The following is a 16,975-nucleotide window of genomic DNA, read 5'->3' as shown; positions in this document are numbered from 1 at the left end:
CCACCTAATCAATTTTGGCTTATAGATACCCCACATAATATAATATAAATTAGAACTGCTTAATAGGTTCTGCTGGGTAGTTTTTAATCTTCAACATTAGGGTTATTCGTTTAGTATTTAACCTTTTCTGCTATCCAGGGTCAATTTAAGACTTAATAACCACATGAAAATATTTTAAAAAATAACACTAAGCCCACAAACTATTGTTGAGTCAATTCTAGCTTATAGTGATCCTATTGTTGTTAGATCCCACTGAGTTGACTACAACTCATAGTGGCCTGATGATCTACTGATCAGAATCTTGAGCCATTCTCATGATCTATGATATGGTTGAAGCCATTATTAGAGTTTCTATGTTACTCTATCTCTACCTTTCTCAGTGTGATGGCTTTTTCCAAGGACTGGCCTCTCCCGATAATATGCCCAAAATATGTAAGACAAAGTTCCATCATTTTTGCCTCTATGGAACACTCTGGTTGCATTTTCTTGGAGATAGATTTCTTTTATTCTTTTGGCAGTCCATGGTATATTCAATATTTTTCACCATTACCACAATTCAAAGGCATCAATTCTTGTTTGGTTAACCTAACTCACTGTTTCAAGTGTGTCAGAAATGGGTATGGCACAAGATAAGACAGGGTTCAGATCTGTTGTTCACAGGTCACATGAGTTGTACTTGCTTTGAAGACACTTAACAACAATAACAACAAAGAAATTGTCTAACAGTCATTGTCATACTAAGCAATTAAAATTACCATTCAATAATCCGGGATACCTTAGCCTTTAAACAGACTCTATATTGTTGAGTTTCCTTGCTCTGTTCTGAGGACTGCTTCTTGGTCCAAGCATAGGTTTTGTATATGTGCTATCAAGTGCTCTGAGATTCCCATGTTCCTGAAAGTTAGATGACAATTTATTGTGATCCACACAGTCAAATGCCAGAGCAAGGGAACACTGCGTGGTTAAAATAAGGAAAAGAGTGTGTCAGGGATGTCTCCTGTCCCCAGACCTTTTCAATCTGTGTGCAGAACAGATCATTCATGAGGCAAGGCTTTATAAGGAGGAATGTGGCATCAAGATTAGAGGAAGATTCATTAACAACCTACGATATGCAGATGACACAACCTTGCTTGCTGAAACTGAAGAAGAACTGAGGTCAAAGACTGTAGTCTTCAATATGGATTTAAGTTCAACATCAAGAAGACAGAGATTCTCACCACTACGGCAGCACTATAATAGATGGAGAAGAGATTAAGGTAGTTAGTTAATAATTACAGTTGCTTGGACAATCAACACTCTTAACACTAGCAGTCAGGAAATCAAAAGACAAATTGCATTGGTTAAATCTGCTGTCATGGACCTCTCCAGAGTGCTCAAGAGCAACGATTCCAGTCTAGAAACAAAGGTGTGCCTAATCCAGGCCATAGTCTTTGCAATTACTTGCTAAAAACCAGAGGGCTGAACAAAGACTAAGGATAACAGAAGAATAAATGCCTTCGAATTATGGTGCTGAAGAAGAGTCTTGAACATCCCATGGACTGCCGAGAATGCTAACAGGTCTGTCTTGCAGAGGGTGAAACCAAGTCTCTCCTTGGAGGCTTGGATTTTGAAACTCTACCTCACTTACTTTGGGCACATGGCCAGGAGAGACTGGTCCTTGGAGAAGGACATCATGCTCGGAAGAGTGGATGGACAGCACAGGATAGGGAGACCCTGGATGAGATGGATTGATACAATGAGTGGGGCAATGAGGGTTAGTATGTCGGAATTAGTGAGACTAATTCAGGACAGGGAGGAGTTCAGAGAGTCACTATGTACATAGGGTCACTATGCACCACAGGCCACTCAACCAATTACATATTATTAGCAGAAGTGGGATCCACTTCCTAAACACTTGCCTCCGGAAACTCTATGAACTTTGATAAATGTTGTTAGTTGTAGAGGGGCTTCAGGCCTTTTGTTCATAGGATCACTACGAGTTGTGCTCAACCTGAAGACAATCAACAACAACATGTTGTACATGAGTACTGTAGATTCAAGATTAGCCCATGCCTGACCTCCAGCAGGTTGTCAGAAGCAGTAAATCACATGGCAGGAGATTTCCATCTTTCTTCCTCAGCCTAACTAGTATGTTTGGATTAGAAGCACAACTAACAAGAACCATATGATCTTAGCAATTGATGCAGGAAAGCCATTTGACAAAATCTAACAATGCTTCCTGATAAAGATACTCAGCAAAATTGGAATAGAAAGGAATTTCCTCAATATAGTGAAAAGTATATATGCAAAACCAAGAGCCAACAGCATTCTCAATGGAGAAAGACTGAAAACATTTTCATTTCAAACAAGGACCAGACAAGGATGTCCCCTGTCACCACTTCTTTTCAATATTATATTGGAAGTGCTTCCTAGGGCAATATGACAAGAGGAGGAAATAAAAGGCATCCAGATCTGCAAAGAAATGGTTAAACTATCACTATATGCAGATGATATGTACAAAGAAAACCCCAACGACTCAACAAAGAAATGTTAGAGTGAATAGGACAATTTATTAGAGTGGCAGGATATAAGATCAATATCCAAAAATCAATAGGCTTCCTCTACAGTAACAAAGAGAACTCAGAGATGGAAATAAAAAAAGCAATACCATTTATAATAGTTAACCATAAATTGAGATACTTGAGAGTGAATGTAACTAGAGATACAAGAGAACTATACAAAGAAAACTATAAAGGATTTCTGAAAGATACAACAAAAGACCTAAGGAAATGGAAAAATGTGCCCTGTTCATAGATAGGAAGACTCAATATGGTGAAAATGAAAATCCTACCAAAAGCAATTTACATGTTCAATGAAATACCAATCCAGATGCCAGATTCATTTTTCAAGGAGATTGAAAGGGGAATTACCAAATTATTTGGAGAGACAAGAGACCCAGAATAAGCAAAACACTCTGAGACACAGAAATGAGGTTGGAAGTATAGCACTCCCTGACCTCAAAACCTACTACACAGCAGTGGTAACCAAAACAGCATGGTACTGGTACAATGACAGGCACATTGACCAGTAGAACAGAACTGAGAACCCAGAAATAGACCTACCTATCCACGGTCAACTGATATTCAACAAAGAAATTAAAACTATCAAATGGAAAAATGATAACCTCTTCAACAAATGGTGCTGGCAAAACCTGCAGAAAGCTGAATCAGGATCTACATCTCACACCATACACAAAAATCAACTCAAGTTGGATCAGAAACCTGGGAGTAAAGCCCCAAACCATAATGTTCTTAAGAGACAAACTGGGATCAACCTTAGAAGCACTATTCCAATGTATGTCAAATACAATCAGAAATGCACAGTCTAAAGAGGATAAAATTGATGCATGGGACCATCTAAAAATTAAATCTCTATGCACAATGAAAACTTTTTCCAACAGGGTGAAAAAAACACCTACTGACTGGGAACAAACATTTGGTAATTCCATCTCAGAAAAGAGTCTTATAACAAAAGTTTACATAATATTCGTGGGCCTCCACAAGAAAAAGACTGATAATCCAATTACAAAATGGGCAAAAGACATGGAAAGAATTTTCACAGAAGAAGATATTTGAATGGCAAATAGACACATGAAGAAATGCGCCAAATCGCTGGCAATAAGAGAGATGCAAATAAAAATCACAATGAAGTACCATCTCACTCCAGTGAAAGTGAAAAGTTTAACAAGGCAGCAAGTAAGAGATGCTGGAGAGGATGTGGCAAAAAATGGTGAAACCATTCTGGAAGGCAGTTTGGTGCTGCCTCAAAAAGTTGAATGTAGAAATTCCATATGACCAGATATTCCACTGCTTGGAATATACACTGAGAATATAAGAACTGAGGCACAAACTGAGATTTGTACACCAGTGTTTATAGCAGCATTATTCACCATCGCAAGAACATGGAAACAGCCCAAATGTCCAACCACAAACAAATGGACTGAGAAATTATGGTACATTCATACAATAGAATACTATGCAGCACATAGGAGAAATAGCTTTGTAAAACCTGGGAGGGACTGGAGAGCATTATGCTGAGTGAACTCTGTCCCATAAAGATAAATATTATAGAATGAGTATAAGGATCCAGGAGGGGTAGGAGAGGCTGGAAGCAGAAGGGTGTGGATGTGCAGGGGGAAGGGGAGATTAATCATTGGGTTGTACGATCTGACGGATGGGGAGGTGAGGGAGATGGAAAGAATTTGGTTTTTTTTAATTTTTTAAATAAACTAGTAGAAAAATTAAAAAAAAAAAAACCACAAAACCAAAAAAACCCCAAATATCACACATTAGGCAGCTTAAAAGAACTGAAATATATTGTCCTATTGAAGAAAGAAAAACAACACAAACCCACAAAAAACCCCAAAACTGACCCACAGGGTTTCCAAAGTTGGAATCTTTACAGGAGTAGACACATCTTTCTCACACAGAGCAGCTGGCAGGTTTGAACTGCTAACGTTTCAGTTAGTAACCAAGTACTTAAATACTGTGCCACCAAGAAATAGTTTACTGGAGATGTTTGAATTTGAAGAACATTGCATAAATCCAGGCGACAGCAAGTTTTGCATTGGATAATAAAAACCAGGAGCTCTGGTGGCCTAACCCTGAAGTCATGCAGTTCAAACCCACCAGCTGCTCTGTGGACTCAGAAGGATGGACAATCTCCTGTGTAATTAACTGCCTCTGAAAACCCACCAGAGGGTCAGATATGGGTTGGTTCCTACTTTACGGTACACAAAAACAATTAAAATAAAAATCAAACCCATATTGAGTTGGTTTCCACTCATACTGACCCAATAGGACAGAGTAGATTGCATCCTTCCCACCTAGGTTTCTAAGGCTGTGATCTTCGTAGGAGCAAATGGCCACATTTTTCTCCCACAAAATGATTGGTGGGATTAAACTACCCACAATCAGTAAGAATCTGAGTGCTTAGCCACTGCACCACCAGGGCTCCTTTACATTGATTATAATACATGGGTGACATTGTTGTTAGGTGACTTCAGGTTGAATATGTAACTCTATGAACAACAGCTCTTCTCTACCCTGTGCCATCCTCACAATCTCTGACACACTCGAGACCATTTCTGCAGTCACTATGTCAATTCATCTGGTTGAGGATCTTACTCTTTTTTAGTCAGCCTTTAACATTTCCAACCATGATGTCCCAAAGGAACAGTGTCTCCTTGCAAAATGCCCAATGTATGCTGAACTTTATTCAAAAACAACTGGGACAGCACATTAGCAGAGAACTGTCAAAAGACCAGGCTGGGTTTAGAAGGGGTTTTGGTACTAGAGATATTGTAGCTAATAATGTTAGATGGATCTTGGCTGAAAGCAAGGAGTACCAGAGGAATATCTATCTGTGCTTCATTGATTATGCAAAGGTGTTTGACTGTGTGGACCATAACAAACTGTGGCCGACTCTGAGAAGAATGGGAATCCCGAACACTTGATCGTGCTAATGCGAAACCTATACTTGGACCAAGAGGCAGTCATCAGAACAGAGCAAGGAAACACTGCATGGTTCAAAATTGGGAAGGGCATACACCAGGGATGTGCCCTGTCTCCATACCTTTTCAACCTGTATGCAGAACAGATTGTCCAGGAGGCTGGGCTCTATGAGAAGAAATGTGGAATCAGGACTGGTGGAAGATCTATCAACAATCTGCATTATGCAGATGACATAACCCTGCTTGCTGAAACTGAGGAGGACCTGAAACACTTGCTGCAGAGGGTCAAGGAATGAAGCCTTCAGTATGAATTGAGGTTCAATGTCAAGAAGACAAAGATTCTCACCACTGGATCAATTGGCAGCATCAGGTTGGATGTTGAAGAAATTGACATTGTTCACAGCTTTAGTCTGCTTGTCTCCGCAATCAACACTCTTGGCACCAGAAGCCAGGAAATAAAAAAACGTATTGCGATGGGAAAGTCTGCTGTTAGGGACCTCTCTAAAGTACTGAAGAACAACGGTGTCTCTCTGGAGACTAAGGTCTGTCTGATATAGGCCATGGTCTTTGCAATCACTTGTTGTGCATCAGAGAGTTGGAAAATGACTAAGGAGAATAGAAGGAGAATTGATGCCTTTGAGCTTTTGTGTTGAAGAAGATACTGAGGGTATGATGGACTGCTAAGAAAACAAACAGATTTGTCCTGCAAAGGGTTAAACCGGGCTGCTCCTTGGAGGCAAAGATTCTGAGTCTCCGTCTGACATATTTTGCTCATGTTGTAAGGAGAGACTGGTCCTTAGAGAGGGACATCATTCTTGGGAGGGTGGAGGGAGGGTGCAAGAAGGGAAGGCCCTCTAGGGGATGGATTAATTCGGTGACTGGGGCAATCGGGATGAGTGTGTCGGAGACAGTGAGATTGGCACAGGACAGAACAGAGTTTAGGGCTATTGTACATAGGGTCGTTATGAGTCGCAGGTGACTTGACGGCATATAACAACAACAACATGTGAGATAAAGCTTCATCAGATTTGCCTTCAAGAAGCACTCTGGTTGCACTTTATCCAAGATACGTGTTTGTTCTTTCCGAAGTCCATGAGATCTTTATCACTCTTCTCCATTGTTAAGTCAGCAATGATGTTGCAGTAAAAGCTGCTAATTATAGCTGTAGGATCATCAGTGGTGAAAAGGGAAGGATAATTTCTTGGAGAACTTGGAGTGGGTTCGTGGACTGAATCAGAGAAAGTAGTCTGATGAAATAATTTTATTTAAGTAGTCAACTGATTTGCTGATTTGACAAGTTGGTGTGAAGCAAGACATTGCATTTATGGAAATATGTGCTCTTAGGACTGCCAGGAGAACAAATAGGTCTGTCCTTGAGAGTGAAACCAGGCTGCTCCTTGGAGGCAAGGATTTTGAAGCTCCATATCACATATTTTGGGCACGTGGATTGGAGGGACCAGTCCTTGAAGAGGGACATCATGCTTGGAAGGGTGGAGGGATGGTGCAGGAGAGGAAGACCCAGGATGAGAAGGATTAACTCAGTGACTACAGAAATGGGATTAGGTCTATTGGAGACAAAGAGATTGGCTCAGGATAGGGCAGGTTTCAGAGCTAATGTGCATAGGGTCACTATGAGTTGCAGGCAACTCGATGGCACATAACAACAACAGTGGCAAAAGGAATGTGATGTGGAACCAAAATTTCTGTATAATTTATTCTAGATGTAATTTGTGTTGTTGAGGAATTTTAGGAACATGAGGTATATTGAACAACAGTATTCATATGATATATTCGAGTCCTATATTGAAATACAAATCATATATCCTGAGTATAATTTTACTGTTGTTCTTATTGTTGTTAGGTAAGTTGAGTATGATTCATAGATACCCTGTGAACAATAGACCTGAGCCCTGTTCTAACCTGTGCCATCTCCATCTTCTTGGATACATTTGCGCTATTGCTGTAGTCATTGTGTTAAGGCATCTCGTTAGGGGATTTTCTCTCTTTTGCTGAACCTTCACCATTCCAAGCATGTTGGCCTTTGCAAAGGAATAGCCTCTCCTAGCAACATACCCAAAATAAGAACAATTCTTTGCTTCTTTACCTCCAAGGAACACTCTGGCGGCACCTTTTCTTTGTTCTTTTGGAAGTTCATGGGATATTCAGTACTTTTCTCCAACATCACAAGTTAAAGGCATTAATTATTCTTCTGTCACCTTTATTCATGGCCTAGCTCGCAGGTGGATAACAAGTAATTGAAAAGACTATGACTTGAACAAAAACTGAGGTGCACCTCAGTTTTTAAACTCATATCATTCATCTTCAGTATTTTGGAGAGGTCTCTGAAAGAAAACCTGCCCAATGTAATAACTTTCCTGATCTCTTGACTGATGGTACCAAAGTGTTGATGGTTGGTCTCAGATAGCTTAAATCATTGACAATTCCGATCCTTTCTTCATCTATCATGATGTTCTCTATTGGCTCAGTGATTAGGACCTTTGTTTTCTTGATGTTAAGGTGTGATCCATACTGAAGTCTGTAGTCCTTGATCTTCTCTAGCAAGTATTTCAAGTTCTCCTAACTTCTGGCTAGCAAGGTTGTGTCATCTGCATACCACAGTTCTTGATGAGTCTTGCTCCAATCCTGATGCAACATTTCTCTTCATAAGATTTCAGCTTCTCTAATTAAGATCAAGGAAGATCTCACTCAATGAGCTGGACTTTATGAGAAGTAACGTAGCATCAGGATTGGAGGAAGACTTATCAACAACCTGTGTTATGCAGATGACACCACTTTGTTTGCTGAAACTGAGGTGTACTTGAAGCATTTGCTTAAGGCCAGGACTGTAGTCTTCAATATAGGTTGAAGCTCAGCATCAAGAAGACAAAGATTCTCACTACTGGGCCAACTGGCAGCACCATCATATATGGAGAAGAGATTGAGATTGTGAATAGCTTCAGATTGCTCAGCTCCACAATCAACACTCTTGGCACCAACAGCCAGGAAATCGAAAGACTAATTGCACCAGGAAAATCTGCCATCAGTGACCTCACCAGAGAACTGAGAAGCAATGATGTCAGTCTGTAGAATAAGGTGGTCCTGATCCAGGCCATGTTTTTCACAATTACTTGCTATTATCCATCAGATAGCTGGACAATGACTGAGGATGACAGAATTGAAGCATTTTATCTGTGGTGCTGGAGAAAAGTCTTGACCACCAAGAAAACAAATCAGCCTGTCTCGGACAGGGTGAAACCATGTTTCTCTTTGAAGGTTAGGATTTTGAAGCTCCATTTCACATAATTTGGGCACATGGCCAGGAGGGACCAGTCTTTGAAGAATGACATCATACTTGGAAGGGTGGAGGGACAGCACAGGAGAGGAAGACCCCGGATGAGATGTGGAGTTAGGTATGTCTATATTTGTGAGACTGGCTCAGGATAGGGCAGGGTTCAGAACTATTGTTCATAGGATCATTATGAGTTGTAGGTGACTCAATAGCACATAACAACAACAATAATAAAAATGTATATGTGGGAACCAAAGTCTTACATCTTGAAAGACAAATGGAGACAGGTCAACAAACATCATCATGTATTTCATGCACCTTACAGGATTGTCGTTGCTACTTTGAGTCACTCATGGGGAGGAATTAATGAATAGAGAAAGGGCTTGTGATTGTTATACCACTGATTTGGAGTAGACTCGTAGGTAATGCCCCAACTCACTTTCAGAGGCAGTAAATCGCTTGAGAGGAGTTCTTCCTTCTACATAGCAGCCAGTGGATTTGGGTTGGCAGTACAACTCAATACCAATAAGCCACCAAAACTCTCTAGAAAAAGGGGCTACAATGAACTAAAATACTAGAAAGGGGAAAATGCCTGGTTAATTTTTGTAGACAATATTACTGCACTTTATTAGTTTTCAACTTAAGTACACATTGATCTTGTGAAAACAATATGCTTATCAACAGAGGAATACTTATATATTCTGAAGGAAGATTATTTCAGATGTCTGTTTTATAATTTTTCCAGAGATCTGGCTTTGATAATTAACAGTAAATATAGCTTTAGCTCAGTAGTCTATATAGATATAGAGTCATTTTATTGCCTTATGTCTGCAAGAGGGTAAGAGGTAAATTGTATGTTCTTGTCTAGTATTCTAACCAAATTCAAGTCAGTATCTAACAAACCAAAATTTTGACAGTTTTAACATCAGGTATGTCTAAATATTTAACATAAGACTTCATAAAGAGAGATTAATATCTAAACTAGAGGTAGTTTGAAAATTGCAAATATATTTCATAAGCATACACACTGTGAAGGGGAGCCTGTCTGGTGAGGTGTGTGTGTATATGTGTGTATGTGCAGGCTCCTTGTTTTGATTTGAATTTAATATACTGTAAGCTCTAATCTGCCTGGAACTCCAATGTTAGAGACCAGTTTTAGACGTGATCCAATCTCGATAGAATGTCACTCGAGTATAGACTCCCGGCTTGTTTGGAAGGGCACATTCATCTCCCCAGCTTACAATGCCAGCAAGGAACCAGATACCTTTAGAATCTGCACTAACCAGAGGTCCGCCAGAGTCACCCTAGAAAGAAAAGTAGTGTACACAATTACTATAACTTTAGTAGTAAACTGGTATTAGAGAAAGATAGAACAAGGAAAAGAACCAAATCCAAACTCTAAATATAGTAAAACTATTTTATTCTAGGATATTGTTTTATTCCATAATAATTTTTTCAAATCAGAGATATCAGTATATGTTTTTGGATTAAAAAAATACAAAATTAAAAACATGAAATTGTAAAAAATTTCACCTTGATTATTACCCAAAGGAGATATTGAAGGTAGTTTTGCTTATACAATCTCTAGTGTGATATTTGTTTTTACCCTGGATGAGATGGATTGACTCATTTGGGGAAATAGTGTACGTATGTTGGAGACAATGAAATTGACTCAAGATATAGCAGATTTCATAGCTATTGTACATAGGGTTGCTATGAGTTGCAAGCAACTTGATGGCACATAACAATCCATCACTAGCACTCAACTATGAAGCCTTGGTGATGTAATGCATAATTTATCAATTTGCTAAAAGAAATTTGGTGGTTCAAATTCACCAGTCATTCTGTAGGAGAAAGATGGGTTGTTTCCTCCTTTAAAGATCCACAGTTGAACATCCAGTGCATGGTCAATACAAGCTGGAACCAACTCAATGGCAGTAGTCAGTTCTGGACTATTTAACTTTTGTGCAAGTATTCCTCCAATTTTAAGAATGATATGATTTGGTTATACACTCATTTACATTCCCTAAAATTTGATGCTCTTGATATTAAGCATTTTCCCAGAAATAACAGAGTATGTTAACATGTGGATTTTCTTTTACCTTAACCTTGCCAGCATCTTATATAATTTAAACATCTACTGGTTAGACTCAAAATTTCTTAGCTTTCCAGGCTTTTATAGTCCATGATTTTATTCATACCATCTCACTTCCAAAATGCCATTATTCAGCAGCATGATTACATTTACTTTCCCTTCAGTTTTCCTATTTCATGTGTCATTCTACATCTACTATTCAAACTCATTAAAAATGTAAATTTTTTGACCTCTTTCTTTTCTACCACTGTAATGAGCTTACTTTTTATTCATCTTTCTTTGTACAGGCTATATTTAATAATTAAGTCTGGTGGTCTACTGGCAAGAAGCTATGCCGCAATCTCGAAGGCATGTGGGTCTAATCCCCCAGTTGCTCTATGGGAAAAGGGTGGGCAATCTCCTCCCATGTGATTAACTGCCTCTGAAAAGCCACTAGAGGGTCAGCTATGGGTTGATTCCAACTCTATGATACACAGCAAAATTGTTCCTCTTTTAATAACGTCACCTCATTGCCATCTTTAAGTGTTATTTAACATAGGTTGTACCAAACCACACACTGTGAAAGAAAGCATAAATATTCATGCTCCAAGTAACATATATCCACAATTCATATGTGTCTGGTTGGCATCCTTTTTTATTTTTTTATGACAGTCATTTCCACTTAGTCCTTTTACTCTTTTGTAAATCCAGTTTTTTTCACATTGAATCAAGTGCAGAATGTATGGCTTGATTCAAAGTGAATATTGGGCATTTTTTGTCTTTCTATTTTTACTTCTCAACTAATCTACATCAACTCATCTGCATTTGCTCTTCTCATTCTCATAAATGGACAGATTTAGTCTTCTCCGAGGTTGAATCTGCCGGCCAATCTCTAGGTCAAGGACCTTATAATATAATTTTTTTTATTTTGTTTTTTTTCTCTCCTCTAGTGGCACAATGGTAAGGAGTATGGTGCCAACACAAAAGTATTATTTGAATCCACCAGTCACTCTGTGGGAGAAATATTGGTAATCAACCCCCGTGTGATTCACTGTCTGAAAACTTGATGGAAGGTCAGTTATGGATAGGCTCTGATTTCAAGGTACACAACAACAAAATGACCTCAATTTTCTTGCACTACTTTTTCCTCTTGGTATATACATCATTATTGCTCCATCTCACTACTTTGGGCACATGGGAGGAGGGACCAGACCTTGGAGAAGGGTAAAGGGTAAAGTGACAGTGCAGGAGAGGAAGAACTGGGATGAGATTGATGCAGTAACTGGGGCAATAAGGGTAGCTATGTCAGAGTCAGTGAAACTGGCTCAGGACAGGGAAGGCTTCCGAGCTGTTGTACAAATGTTGTTCTTGTTAAATGCCATTGAGTTCAGTATGACTCATATCATCTCTGAACTACAGATGTGAAACTTGTCTTATCCAGTGACATCTTTATGACCTCTGACACACTTGAACCCATTGCTACAGTCACCATGTCAATCCATCTGGTTGGGGGGAGGGTCTTCTTCTCTTTCGCTGACTCTCTGTCTTTCCAGGCATGATGTCTGTCTCCAAAGAATAGCCTCTCATAGCAACAGTCCCAAAGAATGAGACTATCATCTTTGTCTCTAAGAAATACTCTGGCCACACTGTCTCTAAGACATATGTGTTTGCCCTTTCGACGGTCCATGAGATATCCAGTATTTTTGTCCAACACCACAGCTCAAAGACATCAATTCTTTTGTCATTCTCATTGATTGCCTAGCTTTCAGACACATAGCAAGACCATAGCCTAAATGAGGAGCACTTAAGTCCTCGAACCGACATCATTAATCGCTACTCTGCAATTTGGAGAGGTCCCTGACTGCAGACTTTCTCAGTGCCATATGTCTTCTGATCGCCTGAGTACTAAGGATGTTGATTGTGGATCCAGGCAAGAAGACATCACTAACAGTTTCCCCCTTTTTTCTACCTATCGTTATGTTGCATATCAGACTAGTGGTGAAATTTTTGTTTTCTTAATGTGGAGATACAATCTATATTGAAAACTGTATTCTTTGATCTTCTACAACAAATGTTTCAAATCCTTGTCAATTTCAACAAGCAAGGTTATGTCATTTGCATAATGTAGGTTATTGACGAGTCTTTCTTTGATACTGTTGTCACATTCTTCTTCACAGTGTCTAGGTTCTTGAATAATTTGCTCAGCATAAAGACTGAATAGGTATGGAGAGCATAAAATCCTGGTACACACCTTTCTTAATTTTATACAATTGCCTTCATATCCCAATCCCCCACTACCAGTAAATAGGAGTACATATCATACGCTAAGGAGAATAAAGATATTAAAGGATAGATGATTTAAAGTATGTAATGAAATTTTGAAATACACAGTGTATTAAGGATTCAGCTGTGATTATATGACACCCATTTATATGACTACATTTGCCTGTACTCAATAGCAGCCTGCATGCAATAACAGATAAAGCAGAAATTCATATTGCCCTCTGTTTGAGATTTTTAGGATTTTTAGCAGATGTGTGTGTAATACTGAAATACTGAAATGTGGATTCTGGGATGTATAAGTTCAGAAGGGAGATCAGAAATGGGTGTGGTGGACGGAGAAACTTGATAAGAACTGAGACTTAACTCTATAAACTCTATAAATATAAAGAAATAATGTTAATTGTAGAATAGAGTTCAGGTCTTTCGTTCATACAGTCATTATGAGTCGTATTCAACTTAACAATACTTAACCACTGCTAAGTGAGACTAGTGTTATATTTTGGAGAAACATTCTTCTACTTTGTACATCACTCTTTGTCAACTTGCTGTACTGAGGTAACCTGGGTTTGCTGTGATGCTGAACCTTGTGCCACTGGAGTGTGAAATGCCATAATGCTTTTCCAGTGTTGACAGTGTTTTGTGGAGCTCCCAGTTGTAAAACAAGAGTGGAAGAAGAAGTGGCATCCACTTCCTAAGCCACATACCTATGGAAACTCTATGAACTTGGAGAAACAATGATAATTACAGAAAGGTTTTTTGTTCATGGAGTTGCTATGAGTCGTGGCAATCAGCAACAACATGACATTGGTGCTCTGATGCATTTAATGTATGGCTGCTAATGGAAAGATGAGTGCTATCAGCTTGTCTGTGAGTGACAAAATGAAGCAGTTGCTTTTGTTAAGATTAACAAACTTGGAAATCCAAAGGATACTCAATATACATCAGAATCAACCCACTGTAAGTGGGTTTTAAAGTTTTGATATTTAGTGGTAAAGTGAGGATAGGAATCTGTATTCACAGATAACAACTATGTATTGACAATACTTATTTGCATGACTAGTAGTCTGTAAAGTGGAGAAATAATGCTCTACTCACTTTAACTTATCTGTACCTAATATTGTATCTTGTACACAGATGTTATTGTTGTTAGGTGCAACCCTATGAGTCTGCTTGGGCCTTTGCCCTGTGCTGAGCCATTCTCACGATCTCTGTCATATGCAAGATCATTATTGTGCTCATTGTGTCAGTCTACATTGGTATTATTGTTAGATGTCATCAAGTTGAATACAACTCATAGTAACCTTATGAACAACAGATCTGAACCTTGTTCTATCCTGTGCCAAACCTGTGGGTGCCACCCTCCTAATCATGCTCATACTATTGTTGTAATTACTGAGCCAATCTAGCTCATTGCGTGTGTCTTCCTCTCTTTCACCAATGCTCTATCTTTTCAGCATAATGTTTTGTTTTTTTTTCCAGGACTGCTCTGTTCTGACAATATGCCCAAAGTATTGGAGAAAAAGTTTCATGATCTTTGACTCTAAGGGATACTCTATTTGTAATTCCTCCAAGACAAATTTATTTGTTCTTCTTACATTCTATGGAATCTTCAATACACTTCTTCAACATCACAATTCAGATGCTTTGATTCTCCTTTGATCTGCCTTATTATTGTCCAACTTTCAGATGTATGAGAAGCAATTTAAAGTACCATGACTTACACCAGGCACATCCTAGTTTTTAAACTGACATCTTTTTAAGATGTTCTTGATAGCAGATTTTCCAGCACATCTTTTATTTAATAACTGGTGCTACTATGGGTGTTGATTGTAGATCCAAGTAAATTGAAATTGTTGACAACTTCAATCCTTTCTTCATTTATTATGATGGTGCCTGTTGGTCTAGTGGTGAGGATTTTTGTCCTTTTTAGCTGAAGGCTGTAGTCTTTGATTTTCTTCAGTAAATGCTTCAAGTCTTCTCACTTTCTGCAAGCAAGGTTATATCATCTGCATGACTTAGGTCAACAAATTATTATTATATGAAAGAATTGGTGAGTTAAATAAAGGTCCTTTCGAATTTATCATTGATTCTTTATGGCTACATTATCTAAAGATGTACTTTTATTATATCTAAAACTATTGCTACAAACAATGTCAGGGGTATTAGAAGCCTACTAATCACAAGGAAAGGCATTCTAATATAGTTCTCTATGAGTCCCAGAGCCCGATCTAGTGGATTTAAATCCTAGTTTTTTCTCTTAAGTGTAAGCTTAGACAAATTATTTTATCTGTTTATTTCAATCTTATCATCTGATAAAAAGGGTTAATAATAATAAAACATTTTTTACTTGATTGTAATTGAAAATTATTTTGTTATGAATTATTATTTGTGAACAATTTGAAAAAGCCTAATATCTGGGAATACTATAAAAATGCTAAATAAAGAAAATAATTAAGACTTAGAACCCATTTAGAAAGCTTCAGGTTTATTTAGGTTTTGGTGTTGACTTAATGATGTATTTCTTAGTGAAAGAAGGCCAATTACACTAAGTTCATAAATATTTAATTTCATGTTTTTATTGCTATCGGGTCTTTTTTCCACCCTGAACCACAGCATCTTAAACAGTAAGGGTGATTTAATACTTCAGTATTTTAATGAGACCTTTTAGTTATCAGATACTTAGATCAGTTAATTAGATACTTTGCCTATAAACATACTAAGCCTTTAAAAGCTGGTCAACCCTCTGAGGAAATGGAACTGGCTAATTAGACATTGTGGTAAGGAATTTTGTTGTCAACCAAAAGACATGTGGTTGGAGTCCTCCACTGCTCTGAAGGAGAAAGATGGGCAGTTTCCTCCTGGGTGATTTACTGCCTCTGAATACCCTTTGGAGGGTTGGCTATGAGTTGGTTCCAACCTGACAGCACACAACAACAACAATAATTAGACTTTAAAAGCTATAAGAAAAAAATTAATTTTTGAAAGCAATACAAGCAGATTTACCTGGCAGGCATCCACTTGTCCTTCCAGAAACCCAGCACACAACATTCCAGGTGTGACAACGCCATCATATACTTCTTTATTGTTGCAGGTCTTATTATCTATTATCTTCACTAATCCTTTTTGGAGTATATTAGGACTTGTTCCTGAAGGAAGGGAATGATACAGTTTTTCAAAGTCATTATTAATCTTTCATTCCAGGTTATTATGTATCTTTTTCAAATCTCTGTAACAACAACAACAATACAACCACCCTTTAAAACGCACATTTGAATCAAGATTTTATGTCTCCTTTGTAGTCATAAAGATGCAAGTAATTGATAAAAACAATCGAACTTGGAAATACTTAACGTGGACATCTATATGTGATGAGAATTTTTTTCTTTCAAATTACTGTGGAATCTTAAATTTATTACTTTTTTTGCCCTTGGAGGTAAATGACAAAATTCCAGAAATTTTGTGTTTTCTTTTAGATTTTCTGTTTTTCTTCTAACTGTGATTATGATTCTGTGAGTTAATTTTATTTTTATTTTGTGCTTTAAATAAACACACTTGAACATAAATAGCCACTAAATATGTTACTAAGAGTCATTGGACTCCTGTCATGACAATAATACCTAATAATTTATCCCTTTTAAACAGTGACAGGAGTCCAGAATGAAGGCTGTTTAGTGGAGTGGACCTGGGGGGGTGGGATTGTATTACAATGAAAGAATTTTTCTTTTACCTTTCAAAGAGAAGAGTAAACTGGGGGTGAGGGGTGGGCAGGGATAAAAGTGTAACAATGAATGAATGGAAATCCAAAGTCTCTGTAAATTTTCCTTAAAATGAATAATAA

At 38.1% G+C, this 16,975-nt stretch overlaps 1 protein-coding gene across 1 annotated transcript in view; it reads right to left on the bottom strand.

The window, feature by feature from the left end:
- Positions 1-9,922: 9,922 nt before the first annotated feature.
- LOC102851130 (transmembrane protease serine 11E-like) overlaps positions 9,923-16,975 on the bottom strand; it is a 107,762-nt gene continuing 100,709 nt past the window's right edge. Inside the window, exons 9-10 of the mRNA XM_006902725.1 lie at positions 16,141-16,283; positions 9,923-10,084 (exon numbers count right to left, since the gene is read on the bottom strand). Coding sequence (XP_006902787.1) covers positions 9,923-10,084; positions 16,141-16,283 — 305 coding nt within the window. The remainder of the gene's footprint in view (positions 10,085-16,140; positions 16,284-16,975) is intronic.

The sequence above is a fragment of the Elephantulus edwardii genome, unplaced genomic scaffold (genome assembly GCF_000299155.1).
Source record: "Elephantulus edwardii isolate Elephantulus edwardi_28Jun2011 unplaced genomic scaffold, EleEdw1.0 scaffold00442, whole genome shotgun sequence".
Classification (NCBI taxonomy): Eukaryota; Metazoa; Chordata; class Mammalia; order Macroscelidea; family Macroscelididae; genus Elephantulus; species Elephantulus edwardii.
Note: the sequence above shows the minus strand (reverse complement) of the source record. Positions and strands in the feature narration are given on the sequence as shown.